At 46.6% G+C, this 13,849-nt stretch overlaps 1 protein-coding gene and 1 non-coding gene across 4 annotated transcripts in view; one reads left to right on the top strand and one right to left on the bottom strand.

Moving 5' to 3' along the window:
- The first annotated feature begins 300 nt into the window (after positions 1-300).
- SAMD4A (sterile alpha motif domain containing 4A) overlaps positions 301-13,849 on the top strand; it is a 221,876-nt gene continuing 208,327 nt past the window's right edge. The window contains exons 1-2 of one of the 3 annotated variants that reach the window (XM_043919926.1): positions 301-560; positions 1,781-2,413. In XM_043919926.1, coding sequence (XP_043775861.1) covers positions 2,218-2,413 — 196 coding nt within the window. In that variant the 5' untranslated portion in view covers positions 301-560; positions 1,781-2,217. Of the gene's footprint in view, positions 561-1,430; positions 1,645-1,780; positions 2,414-13,849 lie in introns of those variants that run through there. The other 2 variants (XM_043919928.1, XM_043919927.1) reach the window with 2 other exon arrangements.
- On the bottom strand, positions 6,634-6,764 carry LOC122706042. Its single transcript, XR_006344296.1, has one exon. It is a non-coding gene; the product is annotated as a small nucleolar RNA SNORA18 (small nucleolar RNA).

Genomic DNA, 13,849 nt, shown 5'->3' with positions numbered 1-13,849 from the left:
CGCCCTGGCCCCTCCAGAACAGGCCGGCAGCAGAGGGCAGGAATTCACTTGGACCCCTCCCCTTCCCCAAACTTCTTCCCTCTCCGCCCCGCCGTTCCTCCAACCCGACCCCTCTGCGCCATCTGGCTCCTCCCTCTCCGCTCCCCTCCCCTTTTCTGGTCCCCACTTAGGAATCCACCTCCCCCCACCCCACCCCCGCCGCCGGCCGGGGCCGGGGATCCTCCCCCGACTCCCCCCGCGTGCCGCCGCCGCCGCCGCCCGGGTTCCTCTCCCCCCGCTCGGGCGCTCCCTGCCAAGCCCATGATGTAATGGTGTATGTTAATCAGTAGCATGTGGGGAGCTCCGGCTCGGGCGGCTCAGTCCTCCGCGAGCCTACACTGGAGGCAGCAGGAGCGGCGGCGGCGGCGGCCCGAACCCGCAGCGCCGCACTCTCTCCGCGCCGCCCGCCCCGACGGCATGGCCCGCAGCCCGCGCTCCGGGCGCCCCCAACCTCGCTGAGAGCCGCAGCCGCCCCGGACTCGCGCGTGGGGCCTCGAGCCGCCGGGATGAGCCGCTCCGAGGTGAGCGCACTCTGTCCTACGCCCCAGGCCGGGGGGGGGGGGGCCGTGGTCTCTGGGTCCCCTTCCAGGGGGCCTTTCCCCCGCCTCCGCTCGAGAAGTTCTGGGAACAGGGAGACGGGGGTGCTGAGAGCGAGTCGCCCCTCGAGGGCTGGCCGAGTCGCTGGGCTCTCTCTTCTTCGCCTCTGGCGGCCACCGGGACAGGGTTAGGACTGGGGAGCCCTCGAAACCGAACTTTTCTTCTTCGCGGTCGTTCGGGGGCGTGTGCCGGCGGCGCGGAGCCGCAGTCCCCACGGAACCGCCCTACCCGCCGGGGGAGGCAGTGTTGTGGGCGCCGACTGTCTCCGCGCTCGGCGTGCGCCCGTGGCCGTGCCGACTTCGGCCTGGGACGCGCGGGCCAGGAGCTGGGCCGGCCGGACCCGCCCGTAGGCGGCGGGAGCTGGGGCAAGATGCCTACAGCACACACACGCGTACACACACACACGCACGCACACGCACGCACACATCCGATCGCTCAGGGCGACGCGGACCCTCAGAGACCTCCCGGGTGGGCTGGAGCCGAGCGGCGCGCGGGAGCCGAGGCTCCGACTGCGCCTCTGCCCGCTGGGCGCTGAGCTCTGGGTGGGGAGAGTTTATTTTTGTCTCGAGCTGCTGCCGCGGCTGCTCACAGCCTAAATCCAGAGGGGCGCCTGGCGGTGGAGATGCTGGCTGTTGCTGTAGATGGAGCTGCAGCCGTTCGGCTGCTTCTCCGAGAGGAGGAGGAGGAAGAGGTGGCGGAGGAGGAGGAGGGAGAGGAGGAGGAGGAAGGAACTCGGGCTGCCGCGCCTCCGCCTCTGCTTTGCATTAGCCCCCACCCCCACCCCCGCGCCCCTTCGCAGCCGCAGTGCAAGTTTTCTGCGCGAGGAAGATCTGTTGCTGGTGCGGGCGTTTGCAGGCACAGCCCCCGAGGCCACCCCGGGCGGGGTGTGTGGGGAGCACTAGCCGTTCGCAGCGGCAGCAACAGGAAGCCGTGCGGTCTTCCTCACGCACCTGGGAAGGAGGCTTCTTGCCTTTCCCAGAACGAGAATAGCTCCTCTCCAGCATCCGGGTGCGGAGGGGGCGGCCGGAATTTGGGAGACTAAGACCCCGCGGCGCGCCCCCCTCCGCCCCCTCAGATGCACTCGCTTCCCCGGCGCGCTCCCTCGCTGGCCGAGGTCTCACTGCAGCCTTTTCTCTCCTTCCAGTGGTGATCGCCACTCGGGAATGCGGGTGTGAAGGGTCCGAGCTGCTGCCCAGCGGGGAAGAGACCCCGGGACGCCGGAAATCACCATCCCGAAGCTGCGAGAAGAGGGGAGGGGGAAAGAGAGCCTTCTTCATTCAGTTTGTGTGCCTTGTGGGGAAATTTTTTTTTAATCGTTATTTTTTTAAAAAAGAAAATATTTCCGTGCTACTGTCTGTCATCATCTCTGGGGAAATCAGCCAGAACCACCAGAACGTAACTGAAACCAGACGAGAGAGGCAGGAGCCGAGGCAGTACCTGCAGCGTCCGGGCACTAGAGCCACCTTGGAACGGGAACGCGTCTCCGGCGGCCGCGGAGCTGCGGCTCCGCCAAACTTTGGGGCGGGCGGGGCGGGCTGGGGCGCCCTGGGGGCTTTGTAGACTGAGGGCCGCCCCCTAACCATGATGTTTCGCGACCAGGTCGGGGTGCTGGCGGGCTGGTTTAAGGGCTGGAACGAGTGCGAGCAGACCGTTGCGCTGCTGTCGCTGCTCAAGCGCGTGAGCCAGACCCAGGCCCGCTTCCTCCAGCTCTGCCTGGAGCACTCGCTGGCCGACTGCGCCGAACTGCACGTCCTCGAAGGCGAGGCCAACAGTCCGGGTAAGTGCGCGGCCGCTGCGGCCGTCCCGCGATCCGGGTTCCCCTCCCCACCCCCAACCACCGCTGCCCAGCCAGGGGCCTGGCCCCGCCCCCGATCGCCGGTCCTCGGGGACCGAACCCCCGCGGCCCCCGGGTCCTTGGCATCTCCCCCACAAGCCGCCCGCGCCCCAGGCCGTGCCGCCCACTTACCTCTGCTGGCAGCTTCGGGGGTTTTTTTTGCCCACTGTCAACTCCTTCAGTCCATTCCGTGTGGTAGCTACGGTAGCATGAATGATTGATTTTTCTCTCATGCAGTTTCCTGGGAAATAATTAAGTCAGGTCACGTAGAGTCTGGATTTTCTGGGCTATTTTTCTTTCCTCCTTTTGGGCAACGTGGCTCTTTGGATTTCAGCAACACATGAAGAAGCCTGAGACTGCCCTTCAGAAGCTGAGCTTTGATTAGACTGTATGAGGAATATATGAAAACCCGATTTTACATTCATTTTTTTTTCTCCACCGATATTCCAATTTTAGAGCTCTGTTTTCAGAATAATTTGTAGGTGATGCTACAGACTATTAAAATGATATTTGCATTTCATGTACTACGTGGTTACACTTAACTATCACGACTTTATTTATATTGATACGCATCTTATAGAAAGGGTCTCATAGGGAGCAAGCATGAAATCAGGGTCTTTAACGCTTTTGTCAGGAAACTTTACTGAACATAACAGAATTGTTTCTTATTACCCTGCTAGTGTATTTACAGACACCTCAACTAGTATACAAAGTGAAGGTACTGAGATATATTCAGCAGTTTGCTATTTACTAGCATGGGTGGTGACAGACTGGAATTATATCCGGGGCTGGGGGTAGGGGTTGAGGATGGGGGTTGGGGAAAGGTCTGTTGGTTGTAATTTGGGATGGGGAAATTCTTTAGTTCATGCTGCCGCAGGAGGGTGAACAGAGCCCCCAGTGTTTATGCAGAGAAAAGAATGCAGGGTCCTCTTCCAGCTGTTCCATGTTAGAGCCGCCAGCCTTCAAGACTCAGCAGAGGTCTGGGCTGCCATTTGATGACAAGGTCCAGTTCAGGGCAGCAGGGCCTGGGAGACACCAAAGTGAGTGTGCTGGTGGGAGTGAGTGTGCTGCAAGAGGGAGGCTGGTCTGCTGCGCACTCCTCCTCCCTGGTGTGGTGTTCACAATGCTGGACACAGGAGGATGGGATGTTTCCATATATAGAATCATAGGCTGGCAGTGACCACTGGAAATCTTCACAGGCCTTTTCCTGACCAGACAGGACTGCACCCAAAGGATCCAGGGCTGCCTAGTATGGTGGGCCAATCCGAGGGAAAGCCCACATGGCCCCGGGGGATTCAGCCTGAACCTAACAGCCCACCCTGGGTGTTACTCACAAGGGTGGCCTTGGCAGAGCCCCCTTCCCCTTCATTTCTATCTTTGTAAATAGCTGGAGGACCAGCCTTCTCATAAGGGTGTGGAAACATAACTAGGATAACTGATGACCTACTCTCTTTACTCCCATTCTCAATGTGACAAGGTAGCCTGGATCACCTGCTTGGTTTTGCTTTCTCAGGTTTGATGAGCAAGGTTATATAAACTTTAAGTGCAGTAATTTATGTTGCATGCTTGACCTCAGTGCTTGTAGGGACTGTTAAAACAATGATATTAACCTTTAGGTTACTCACACGTTAGAGCAACCATTTTTCCCTTTGAGTAAAAGAGAAGACTTTTCCCAGTATAGCAGTCATCAGTTTAGTAAGTGAAGTCAATAGATGTGTGAAATTAAAAAGAAGTTTCTTAGCCTAAGTATCTAATAATTTAATAAACTGGGAAAAAATTGAACTTCTGTCAGTTAAAAAAAATCATTTGGTAATTTTTCCCCTAAATTTTTTTTAACCATATTTACTTGTGTAAGCTCCCTCCTGTTCATGATGCTAAATGCTGTAAATATATGAAACTGTAACTATTATGTAACATAGGGACCATTTTCCAGCTTCTGGATTAATCTTTCAACCTGAATATTTTGCTTCCTTGGAAACTTTGCATTTGTTTTGTTGTTTGGCAAGTACAGAAATTCATTAGTGAGGTCATGTGATAGTTTGGTTTACATCTGCATTAGGAAGGGGATCATAAAGAGCAATAAGATTTGTCACAGAATGCCTGAGTCTGGAGCACAGCTCTCTTAAGTATCTGGAACCTAGCCAAGAACCAGGAAAGGGGCAAATATGCCTACTCAGCAACCGAAATAGATGGCATAAAGTCTGGGAGAATACTTCAGACCCTCTTTCGGAACTTCCTTTTATTTTAAATAACGGTCCTAACTTTTTTTTCTTATCTGACAAATGATCCATGACAAATATATGGGTAGTACAATTTAGAATGGGGTGAGGAGTTGCCGTAACCAACAGTGAAAACTGACCCCTGACAGTTTGACCAGTAGGAAATAGAAAAATTGTAACTTTAAATATAAGAATTGGGAGCAAAAGCCCTGAAGGTTTGGGAATATTAGGTTAGGGAATCTCAACTGGTCTTTCAGACATTACTTTGTAATTAGCTAAGTCCATAATTGCTATTTACCATTAATGAGAGTGAAGGACCAAAAAAGTGACCAAAAAAGATACATTTTTAAATATGTTCTTTCGGAAGGAAGGGAAATCTGCCATAAACATTGGAAATATTAACACTCAAGGTAATTAACCTCCGAAACTCTTTTGGAGCTTTACATAAAGCTATTACCCATTCAGAAAACTAGGCTGTTAGAATGACTCATTCATTGGCTGGCTGATTTTTCCTATACCAAAATCCTCATATATCACTTACCTTATTTTGTAATCATGAGTTAAACAAACACACGTATTTCTTCTGGTGTTGAGAGATTTTAAAACTTGATAAATGAGAATGAAATTCATATCTGGGGCTTGATCTCAGTATAACAAAATTAGTGTACACTTGACTTTGTTTTCTCCAGGACTAACTTTAAATAGGGAGATAATCCTTCACATTAAACATGGTTTATTTGAAATCTGTGGAATGTATTTTGATACTAACTTTCTGTTCTTTTAAATTTAGCGTTTATTGAGATTCTAGAGGTTCACTGGTTCATCCTTTGCCTCAGGTTCATAGTCATCAGAGATCCAAAGACATCCTTTAGTTAGTCCTTATGGATGTGTGTTTCACTCTGTATTTAGTCAGTGGTTACTGGTCATGATCAGCTCTCTGAGATAAGAGGTTGTTTCTAGAACCCTCATAACCTCAGAGACGTGTCCTTCAGCCACCAGCCCAGGTTACAGGTTAGCATTGTGATTGCTGAACAGTCTCAGTATATAGATGACTGTTTCTGATGCTAAAATGTCATCTGATACCTAAAAATGGAACCTGTTGACTTTACTTGCAGTTCTTCAAAGAAAAATAGATTCTATGGCACTGGTGTATGACTTTTGTCATTTGAACTTGAAATACATTTTCCAGTGGAAATAGTGTAATAAATGGAGATTCACAAGTGAATCCACAGACTTACTAACAAAGCAGTTCATATTTTGTGGAGAAATTGCATGTTTATAAATAAATGGCAAAAGGACTGTTACTGTATTTATAAATAAATACAAGAGAAAAGACTACCTGAAATGGTAATGTTGGAGATAAAACTAATTGTGGAGAATGAAAAGGACTTGTGGGTGTATTTATTCTCTTTAGAGGATAAAGATGTTAATTCTATGATTTTTTATGATTTTTGGTTTCTGTAGTAGAGGTATGCTGCATCTGAGTTGATTTTTTTTTTTTTTCTGCACAAAGGTTTCTTTTTATTCATAACATTATTATTTAAGTCAATAAATTTTTAAGGATTTTCACACGTCCTGATTCTTTCCACTGCCAGTCACCATAGTTCCTCCAAAGTTGTCACCTTCAAGGCAGCCCTACAAAAAGTTCTGCTCAATCCACAGCTGTGATGCCACAGCTGTTTTAGTTGGGCCTCTCTGATCTTCAGTGGAGTGCACTTCAAAGTTTGCCACCTGTAATCTTTAAGATCCAATTTCCTCAAGCAGTTCACTATAGGTTCCTGTTTAGGGTCAGGAGATGGGATGTCTAGTTCTCTAAAAGCTTATCAAGTTCAAATGATATTAATTCCTATGTTATCACACCCTAGAACTTGACAGAGATCATTGGGATATGCCAATACCTAAGATAAAAAAAAATTGTTAGGTTTTTCATAGTTTAATAGGCAGCTATGTCTTGTAGTTCTTTCCCACAGATCTAACAGGTAGTTCTATGAGTAAAGGAAACTACATAGTTACTCTATGAGGCGTTTCCAACGACGTAGGTTTATAGAAAAAGCCCCATCGGGATAGACCTCAACTGAGTTGATTTTTTAAGTCAAAATTGAGTAAAAGGAAAGCAGAAGAGTATGGGCTTTCCTGATGATATTTCCTGGATAAGATCTTGTTTGTCGTTCTTTCGCTTTTTCATTCAACAAACATTTACTGACTGCCTACTACTTTCCTGGCCTTGTGTCATGCAGTGGAAATGCAAAGGTAACTTGCTATATTCCAGTGCCTGGTCCATGGATACCCAGTGTTAAGTAAATGACTAATACCGTATCACAGGTGCAGAGGCATAGCAATAAAAAGGGTGGTGGGGTGGGGATTCTGGAAACATTATGAACATACAGGTAATTGCCTGAGGGAATCAGGGAAAACCCCACTGCAGAGGATATAGCTTGAGCTGAATTTTGAAGGGTGAATAGGAGTTGGTTTAATATGTAAAGAGGATTGTAGAGAGCAGGCATGAAGCTGTTTTCCAAGCAGAAGAGATAGCATTTATAGAAATGTTGTCTTATGAAAGGGCCTGGTTGTGTGTAAGAAATAATGGGTTCTTAGTGGTTAGAAGGCTGTAGAATGCTGGGCTGTAAGAGACAGAAGTTAAAACAGAGGTGATGTTTGTGCAGGACTTTGCAAACTAAGGAATTTGACTTGATCCTGCAGAGATGATAGAGAACCCAAGAAGACTTTTAGGCACAGGTGTCCTGAGAATGAGGAAAGAGGAAGAGAGTTAAAAGATGAAAGAGGGGTTTGTGTGTGTGTGTGTGTGTACAGTTTTGGGAAAGCTTTCTAATGTATGCATGATTTTCTGAAAGGCGAACATGGGAAAAGTGAGGCAGATTTCCATTCTGGCTACATGGTGGTGTCATCAGCCCAAGGCAGCTTTGTTGCCCTCAGCATTGCTGTACTGGAGAGAAGGAAAGGTTGAGATAGTGAGGAAAAGAAGGTATTATCAGGTGGCCATTTATTTATATCTATAGGAGGGAATATGTCTAGAGGATTCCTAGAGTATGAATGTTGAAATCAATCAGACTAGGCTGGTCAATTAATTTCTGAGTCTTTGTTGCAATTCATTTGTTGTCATATCTGACCTTGTGGCCCCATGAACTGCAACATGGCAGACTTCCTTGTCCTTTACTGTCTCCTGGAGTTTGCTCAAATTCATGTCCGTTGAGTTGGTGATGCTAACTATCTCATCCTCTGCCACCTGCTTCTCTTTTTGCCTTCAATCTTTCCCAGCATCAGGGTCTTTTCCAGTGATTCAGTCAAAGTAGTAGAGCCAGTGAGTGGCCAAAGTAGTAGAGCTTCAGTTTCAGCATCAGTCCTTCCAATGAATTTCAGGGTTGATTTCCTTTAGGGTTGATTGGTTTGATCTCCTTGCAGTCCAAGGGACTCTCAAGAGTCTTCCGTTCAAAAGCATCAATTCTTCATTGCTCAGCCTTCTTATGGTTTCACTCTTACATTCATACATGACTACTGGAAAAACCAGAGCTTTGTATGGATTGTCTGTAGAAGGGAGCTAACAAAACTTCGTTATTGTCTGTAAGCTACTTGTTAACAATTCAGTGAGGACCTATTCTTTCCCCCGGGTTTAAATTTTCCTGTATTAATATGGAATTTATGTAAATAATGTTTTCCTAAATAAGACATCTTTTATTTAAAGGATTATCTGGAAGAGATCGGAGATGACTTGGAACCCTGAAATGATACATCTACTTCATTCCACTTCCTATATTTTAGATGGCGCTAGTGGTAAAGGACCTACCTGCCAGTGTAGGAGACGCAAGAGACGCGGGTTCAATCCCTGGGTCGGGAAGACCCCTTAGAGTAGGAAATGGCAACCCACTCCAGTATTCTTGCCTGGAGAATCCCATGGACAGAGGAGCCTGGCGGGCTATAGTCCATGGGGTCTCAAAGAGTTGAACACTACTGAAGTGACTTAGCACACAGCACTTTGTTCCACCTCCTATATTTTAGCTGTATTGTTCTATTCTGTATCATTATTGATGTTCAGTCACCAAGTCATGTCTGACTGTTTGGGACCCTATGGACTGCAGCATGCCAGGCTTCCCTGTTCTTCACTGTCTTCCACAGTTTGCTCAAACTCATGTCCATTGATTCAGTGATGCCATCCAACCATCTCATTCTTGTCGCTTGCTTCTCCTCTGGCGCTCAATCTTTCCCAGCGTCAGGTTGGGTCCTAAAAAACACAGCACTGAAATCAATTTTCTCAAATAACTTATCAACACTTTTCCCCTTTAGTTGGTGAACTTGAAAACGAGAAATCGTTTTATGGAATGAAATGTGCAGGGACTTTATATCTGAAACATGTTTTACTTTGAGTGTTGTAATTTTCTTTCAGTTGGTCTGGGATGACAGGGAGCAGGTCACACACATTTGTGATCTTGTGAATAAGTTGGATTTGGTTGTTTAGCTTGGATGCTCAAAGGCTTCAGCAGATGAGTATGTGTTATAAACAGGTCCCATCAAAGCAACTAGAAGGCAGACAAACTTAACAGCAGTCAAATTGGTTTGTTTATGTTTAAATAAACAAATGAGAGTGAAATGAGTGTCAGAAGCGCTGAGAAGTAACTGAAAACTCCCCAGTATATCATGCAGAAGCTTAATTCTAATATGAATTGACAACACTAGAGAAGAAAAAATACCTCTCTTCCTTGACCTGAGGAGAAATTTGGAGGTTTTCATCCATGAGGGAAGTGCCTTATGTAGTTCATTTGCTAGGAAAAGTGTGGTGCTCAAAAAAAATCCTTTTTTTCTTTTAAACATATAATTACTTTGAGTTTTTAGCCTGTTTCTTCCTTTCCATCTTTTCTAATCATTCCTTCCAAGGCTGAGTTCATCCGAGTCATATAGATTAAGACGCAGAATCAGACGTCTCCTCTGAGCTATTTTTTGCTTCTGTGGAAGCCGCCTGAGGCAGGAATCTCCTAAGGAAAGCAGAACTTTCGGAAGAGAAGCCAAGCTTTCTCTCGAGGTTAACTAGTCAGGGTATGGGCCTTGCCCTGAAGCCTGTCCCGCAAGAGCCAACTTGGAGCACAGAGGAACCTGCTGCTTTTATGTAGGAGCATTTCACTCCTTGGGCTTCCCTGATGGCTCAGACGGTAAAGAATCTGCGTGCAATGCAGGAGACCTGAGTTTGATCCCAGGGTCGCAAAGATCCCCTGGAGAAGGGAATGGCAACCCATTCCAATAGTCTTGCCTGGAGAATTCCATAGACAAAGGAGCTGGGCGGGCTACAGTCCATGGAGTCATAAAGAGTTGGACTCAACTGAGCGACTAACACTTCACTTTCATTTCACTCCTTAGGACTCCTAGTTCTAGGGTTTTGTTCTCACCAAGGTACCATCATTTTAATACAGTTTTCCTTGCCTTGGTTTACCAGGGGGATAAAGGCAATCAAATGATTCAGTGGCTTCTTTTATACTGTAGATAAAACTGTTAAATAGTACCTGGAGAAGAGTGTCTGGTAAGAAACTGTGGGACCGAGTTCCTCAGTACACATAATTCACCAAGTCTTGCAGCCGAGTGCTGGGAGCTGTGTCCAGAGGTGAAATAGATGTGATGGTTCCCCTCAGGGATCTTACACTCGAGTTGTGGAGGTAAAACAATGTGTAATATATACAGATGATCCCTGACTTACAATGGTTTGAGTTAGACAGTTTTTTGACTTTATGACTCAAAAAGCAATGTGCATTCTATAGAACTCATTCTTGGAATTTTGAATTTTGATCTTCTTCCAGGCTAGTGATCTTTCTATGTTCCTCTCTGGTGATGCCGGGCGGTGGCCGCCCCCAGTCAGTCACACAATCACCAGAGAAAACAACCAATAGTCTTACAACCATTCTGGACCCATTCTGGTTTTCACTTTCAGTACAGTATTCAAGAAATTACATGAGATATTTTTAACATTTTACTGTAAAATTGGCTTTGTGTTGGATGATTTTGCCTAATTGTAGGCTAATGTGTTTGAGCACATTTAAGTGGGCAAAGCTATGCTAGGTGGGTTAAGTGTACTGAATGCCTTTTCAACTCCTGATGGGTGTATCAGGAGGCAGTCCCATTGTAAGCTGAGGAAGATCTGTATATATAATGACTAGACCATAAAGAGTGGCTAACTTCTATGTTTCCAATGAGAGAACAAAACTGGACTCCAGTGAAGGGGAGGGAACAGGATGGTTGGGTCATCTAAGAAGTAACGGATGAAAGATGTAAACTTGAATTGGTTATTTGGAACAAGTAGCTTTAGAGCTTATGAGATTCTTGCCTTTTTAGTATCTTTAATGAGCGTTTCATTAAGAAAACCACACATATAGGAGGTGTCCGCTGGGCCATGTAAGGGGCAGGCTTCCTGGGCCTTTGAAGGATGAGTTGGAGTACATTAGAAAGAGGGGAGCATGGTGCCTATTGTCCATCAGGAATATCTTCTTTAATGGAAGAAGGAGCAGTCCAGACACTTCTCAGATTTCTAATATATTTAAAGGAAGAAAAGAATACATCAGCTCACCCCAAATTTTTATCCCCAGAATTGCCCATTAAAATTATGAGACTTAGTTTTCTTGGCTTCTTTCAGTAGAATACTTTAATATGTTACTTTGATTAGAACTAGCATTAAGAAGAAGCATCTTAAACACTTACAGGAAAAGATTAAATGTCTTAAACCAGTTTCCAAGATGTAATGTGCATACAGATTGCCTGGGGATCTTGTTAAACTGAAAATTCTTACTGAGGAGGTCTGTAAGCGGCCCTGAGCGCCTGCATTTCTAGTAAACTCGCAGATGATACTGCTGCCGCAGGTCTGTGGACCACACTTTGAGTAGAAAGATCATTGTCTATTAGACGGGAAAGGTAATTTAGAGGTAATTGGTACATTGGCTTTCAAGTTTTATGGATGAGTATCACGGATTTTTGTTGGCAAATGAAAATTTATGTGAAACCTTATGGGAAGTCGATGGTTTCCACCTCCCAAACCCCATCTCCACCCCCAACACTAACTTTCCAAGGAGCAGTTTGAAATCCCTGATTTCCCCAAGCTCAGAGACAGTTGGCCTAAATTGAGTCTGAGATCGAGGGAGGCAGAGCTGGGCTCTGTTGCAGCATTTCCCGAGCTTTTTGGCCATGCCCCTGCTGGAATTTCCAGGCATTCTAATGGTCAGTGTCTCATGGAAAATGAGGCATCAGGAAAGATTCATTTCTTGCTGATGCTATGGACTGTCAAGTTGAGCTGGAAAGAGCAGGAGTGTTAATCCCAGAGACCGGATGGGAGAGATCTCTTCCTACTTCCCCAGCATACTCCTGCGAAGCGCAATCATCGGAATTTCTGAGACAGCTTATCCTGATCTGTCAGTAGAATTCAAGTGTTTGTGTGCACAGCATAAATACATATAGAATATGGACTTTCATTGTGTACATTTCTATCTGAGTTAGTATGTGCACCAAATATGTGATTTAAGTACGTGCCTAGAATGGCAATGCAAAAACCACTTTTGGATTTCTGGAGTTGTAAAGGAATAAGAGGGGACTCATCAGAAGCATCCATAAGTAATGATGTCTCTGAGAAGGAGAAATGGAGGGAAAAAGCAAAGTCTGTACCTTGTAAGGATACGTGAGGTCAGCAGTGATTTTGTGGGAGATACCAGAAGAATATCTGGAACTTAATGCGTGAATATTTGGATGAGGAAGTAGGAGGCAGCCTGGTTTTCCTAAGAATAGGAAGACTGGGTCATGGAGAACTCATGTCATTTCCCTTTTGATGGGGGAATAGGAAAGGAAGAGAGATAACATTTTTATTTACGGAGACTTCTGTATTCTGAGCAGATTACAGGAATTCTGGTAGGTATCCCGTATCTAAGTATCAGCATAGCCTTTGACAAAGCCCCTTACTTCTTGATGAGTAAAATGGAGACCTGGGGGCTGGATGAGAGGCTAATTGTGTGCACTTAGAGTGACCTCCGTATCATGTTGGCCTTACAGGAGGTCTTTGGTGCTGTGCCTTGGGGCTCACTTGTCCTTCATCCTTATTCCTGTTGACTGTGACTTAGCCTGGAGTCCCTAAGAAAGCAGAGTCCAAGACAGTGGCTGGCATGCAGGTAGTTTATTTTGGGCAGTGATCCTAGGGAAAGGCGGGGTGGGGGCTGGGGAGGAGAGAAACAGGGAAGGAGGGGAAGCTGGCACAAGCCTGTGTGATCAAGCCAGTCACTGTCGTGAGCTCTGGGGACCTTCTGAGGAGCCAGGCAGTCTGTGCCTCAGAAGGGACAGACACGGTGGGTGTTTTATCAATGGGCTCCCCTCTCCTTGGTCAAGAGCTGCCCCAGGGCACTAAGTCCTTGCACTTCCAGGTTTGTACACGTGCGAGTGCTGGCCTTTTCCACAGTGTCCCAGCTCTGGTGTCGGAGGATCCCCAAGGTGGAGAGCTGGAGAGAAGTGGTTTGACGGAGGTGGGGTGCTGTTTGGTTACAACTGCTGGAAGCTGGTGGCCACAGCAAGGACGGAGGGTGTAAACTGAGCTGAGAAGGTGTAGTTATTAAATATGTGGGTGGACCCAGAGGGGTAGCTCAGGCCTTGACAGAATCATGATCCAAAACATTAGGATATAACAAGAGGGCTATAAGACTTCTAAGTAAGATGGGCTCCTATTTCTTGAGTACCTGTTCTGTGCCAGGCACCTTGCTGAATTCTTTGCATACATTATCACGTTTATTCATCCCCGCAGCCCTTTGAGATGAGGTGGAAACTGTCATTTTTATGTTGGTCAGGGAAGAAACAGTTAGGCTTCAGAACTCCTCCATGTGCTTCTCCTCTGCAGGGACGCAGTATGTATTTCTTTAGAAAGAACGCATGGCCTCTTAGTGACCTCCAGAGTCCCTTCTAACCTTAAGATTCTATGACTTCTGTGAATCAGGAATAAAGATAAGAAAACTTATCCAAAACTGTCTAGAGCTGAGGAGAAACAGAGAGAGAGAGAAAATATGAGTAAATGAAGTAGTGAATGAGCGAGGGTGGTTTTAAAAGTCTTCTTCAAGTGATTTCCAGTATATTCCTCCTGGGCTACAGATTTGTGGTGCTTTGTTTAGAAAATACAAAGTAGAGGGATTTTCTCTTCTTT

This window comes from Cervus elaphus, chromosome 12, assembly GCF_910594005.1.
Source record: "Cervus elaphus chromosome 12, mCerEla1.1, whole genome shotgun sequence".
Classification (NCBI taxonomy): Eukaryota; Metazoa; Chordata; class Mammalia; order Artiodactyla; family Cervidae; genus Cervus; species Cervus elaphus.
Note: the sequence above shows the minus strand (reverse complement) of the source record. Positions and strands in the feature narration are given on the sequence as shown.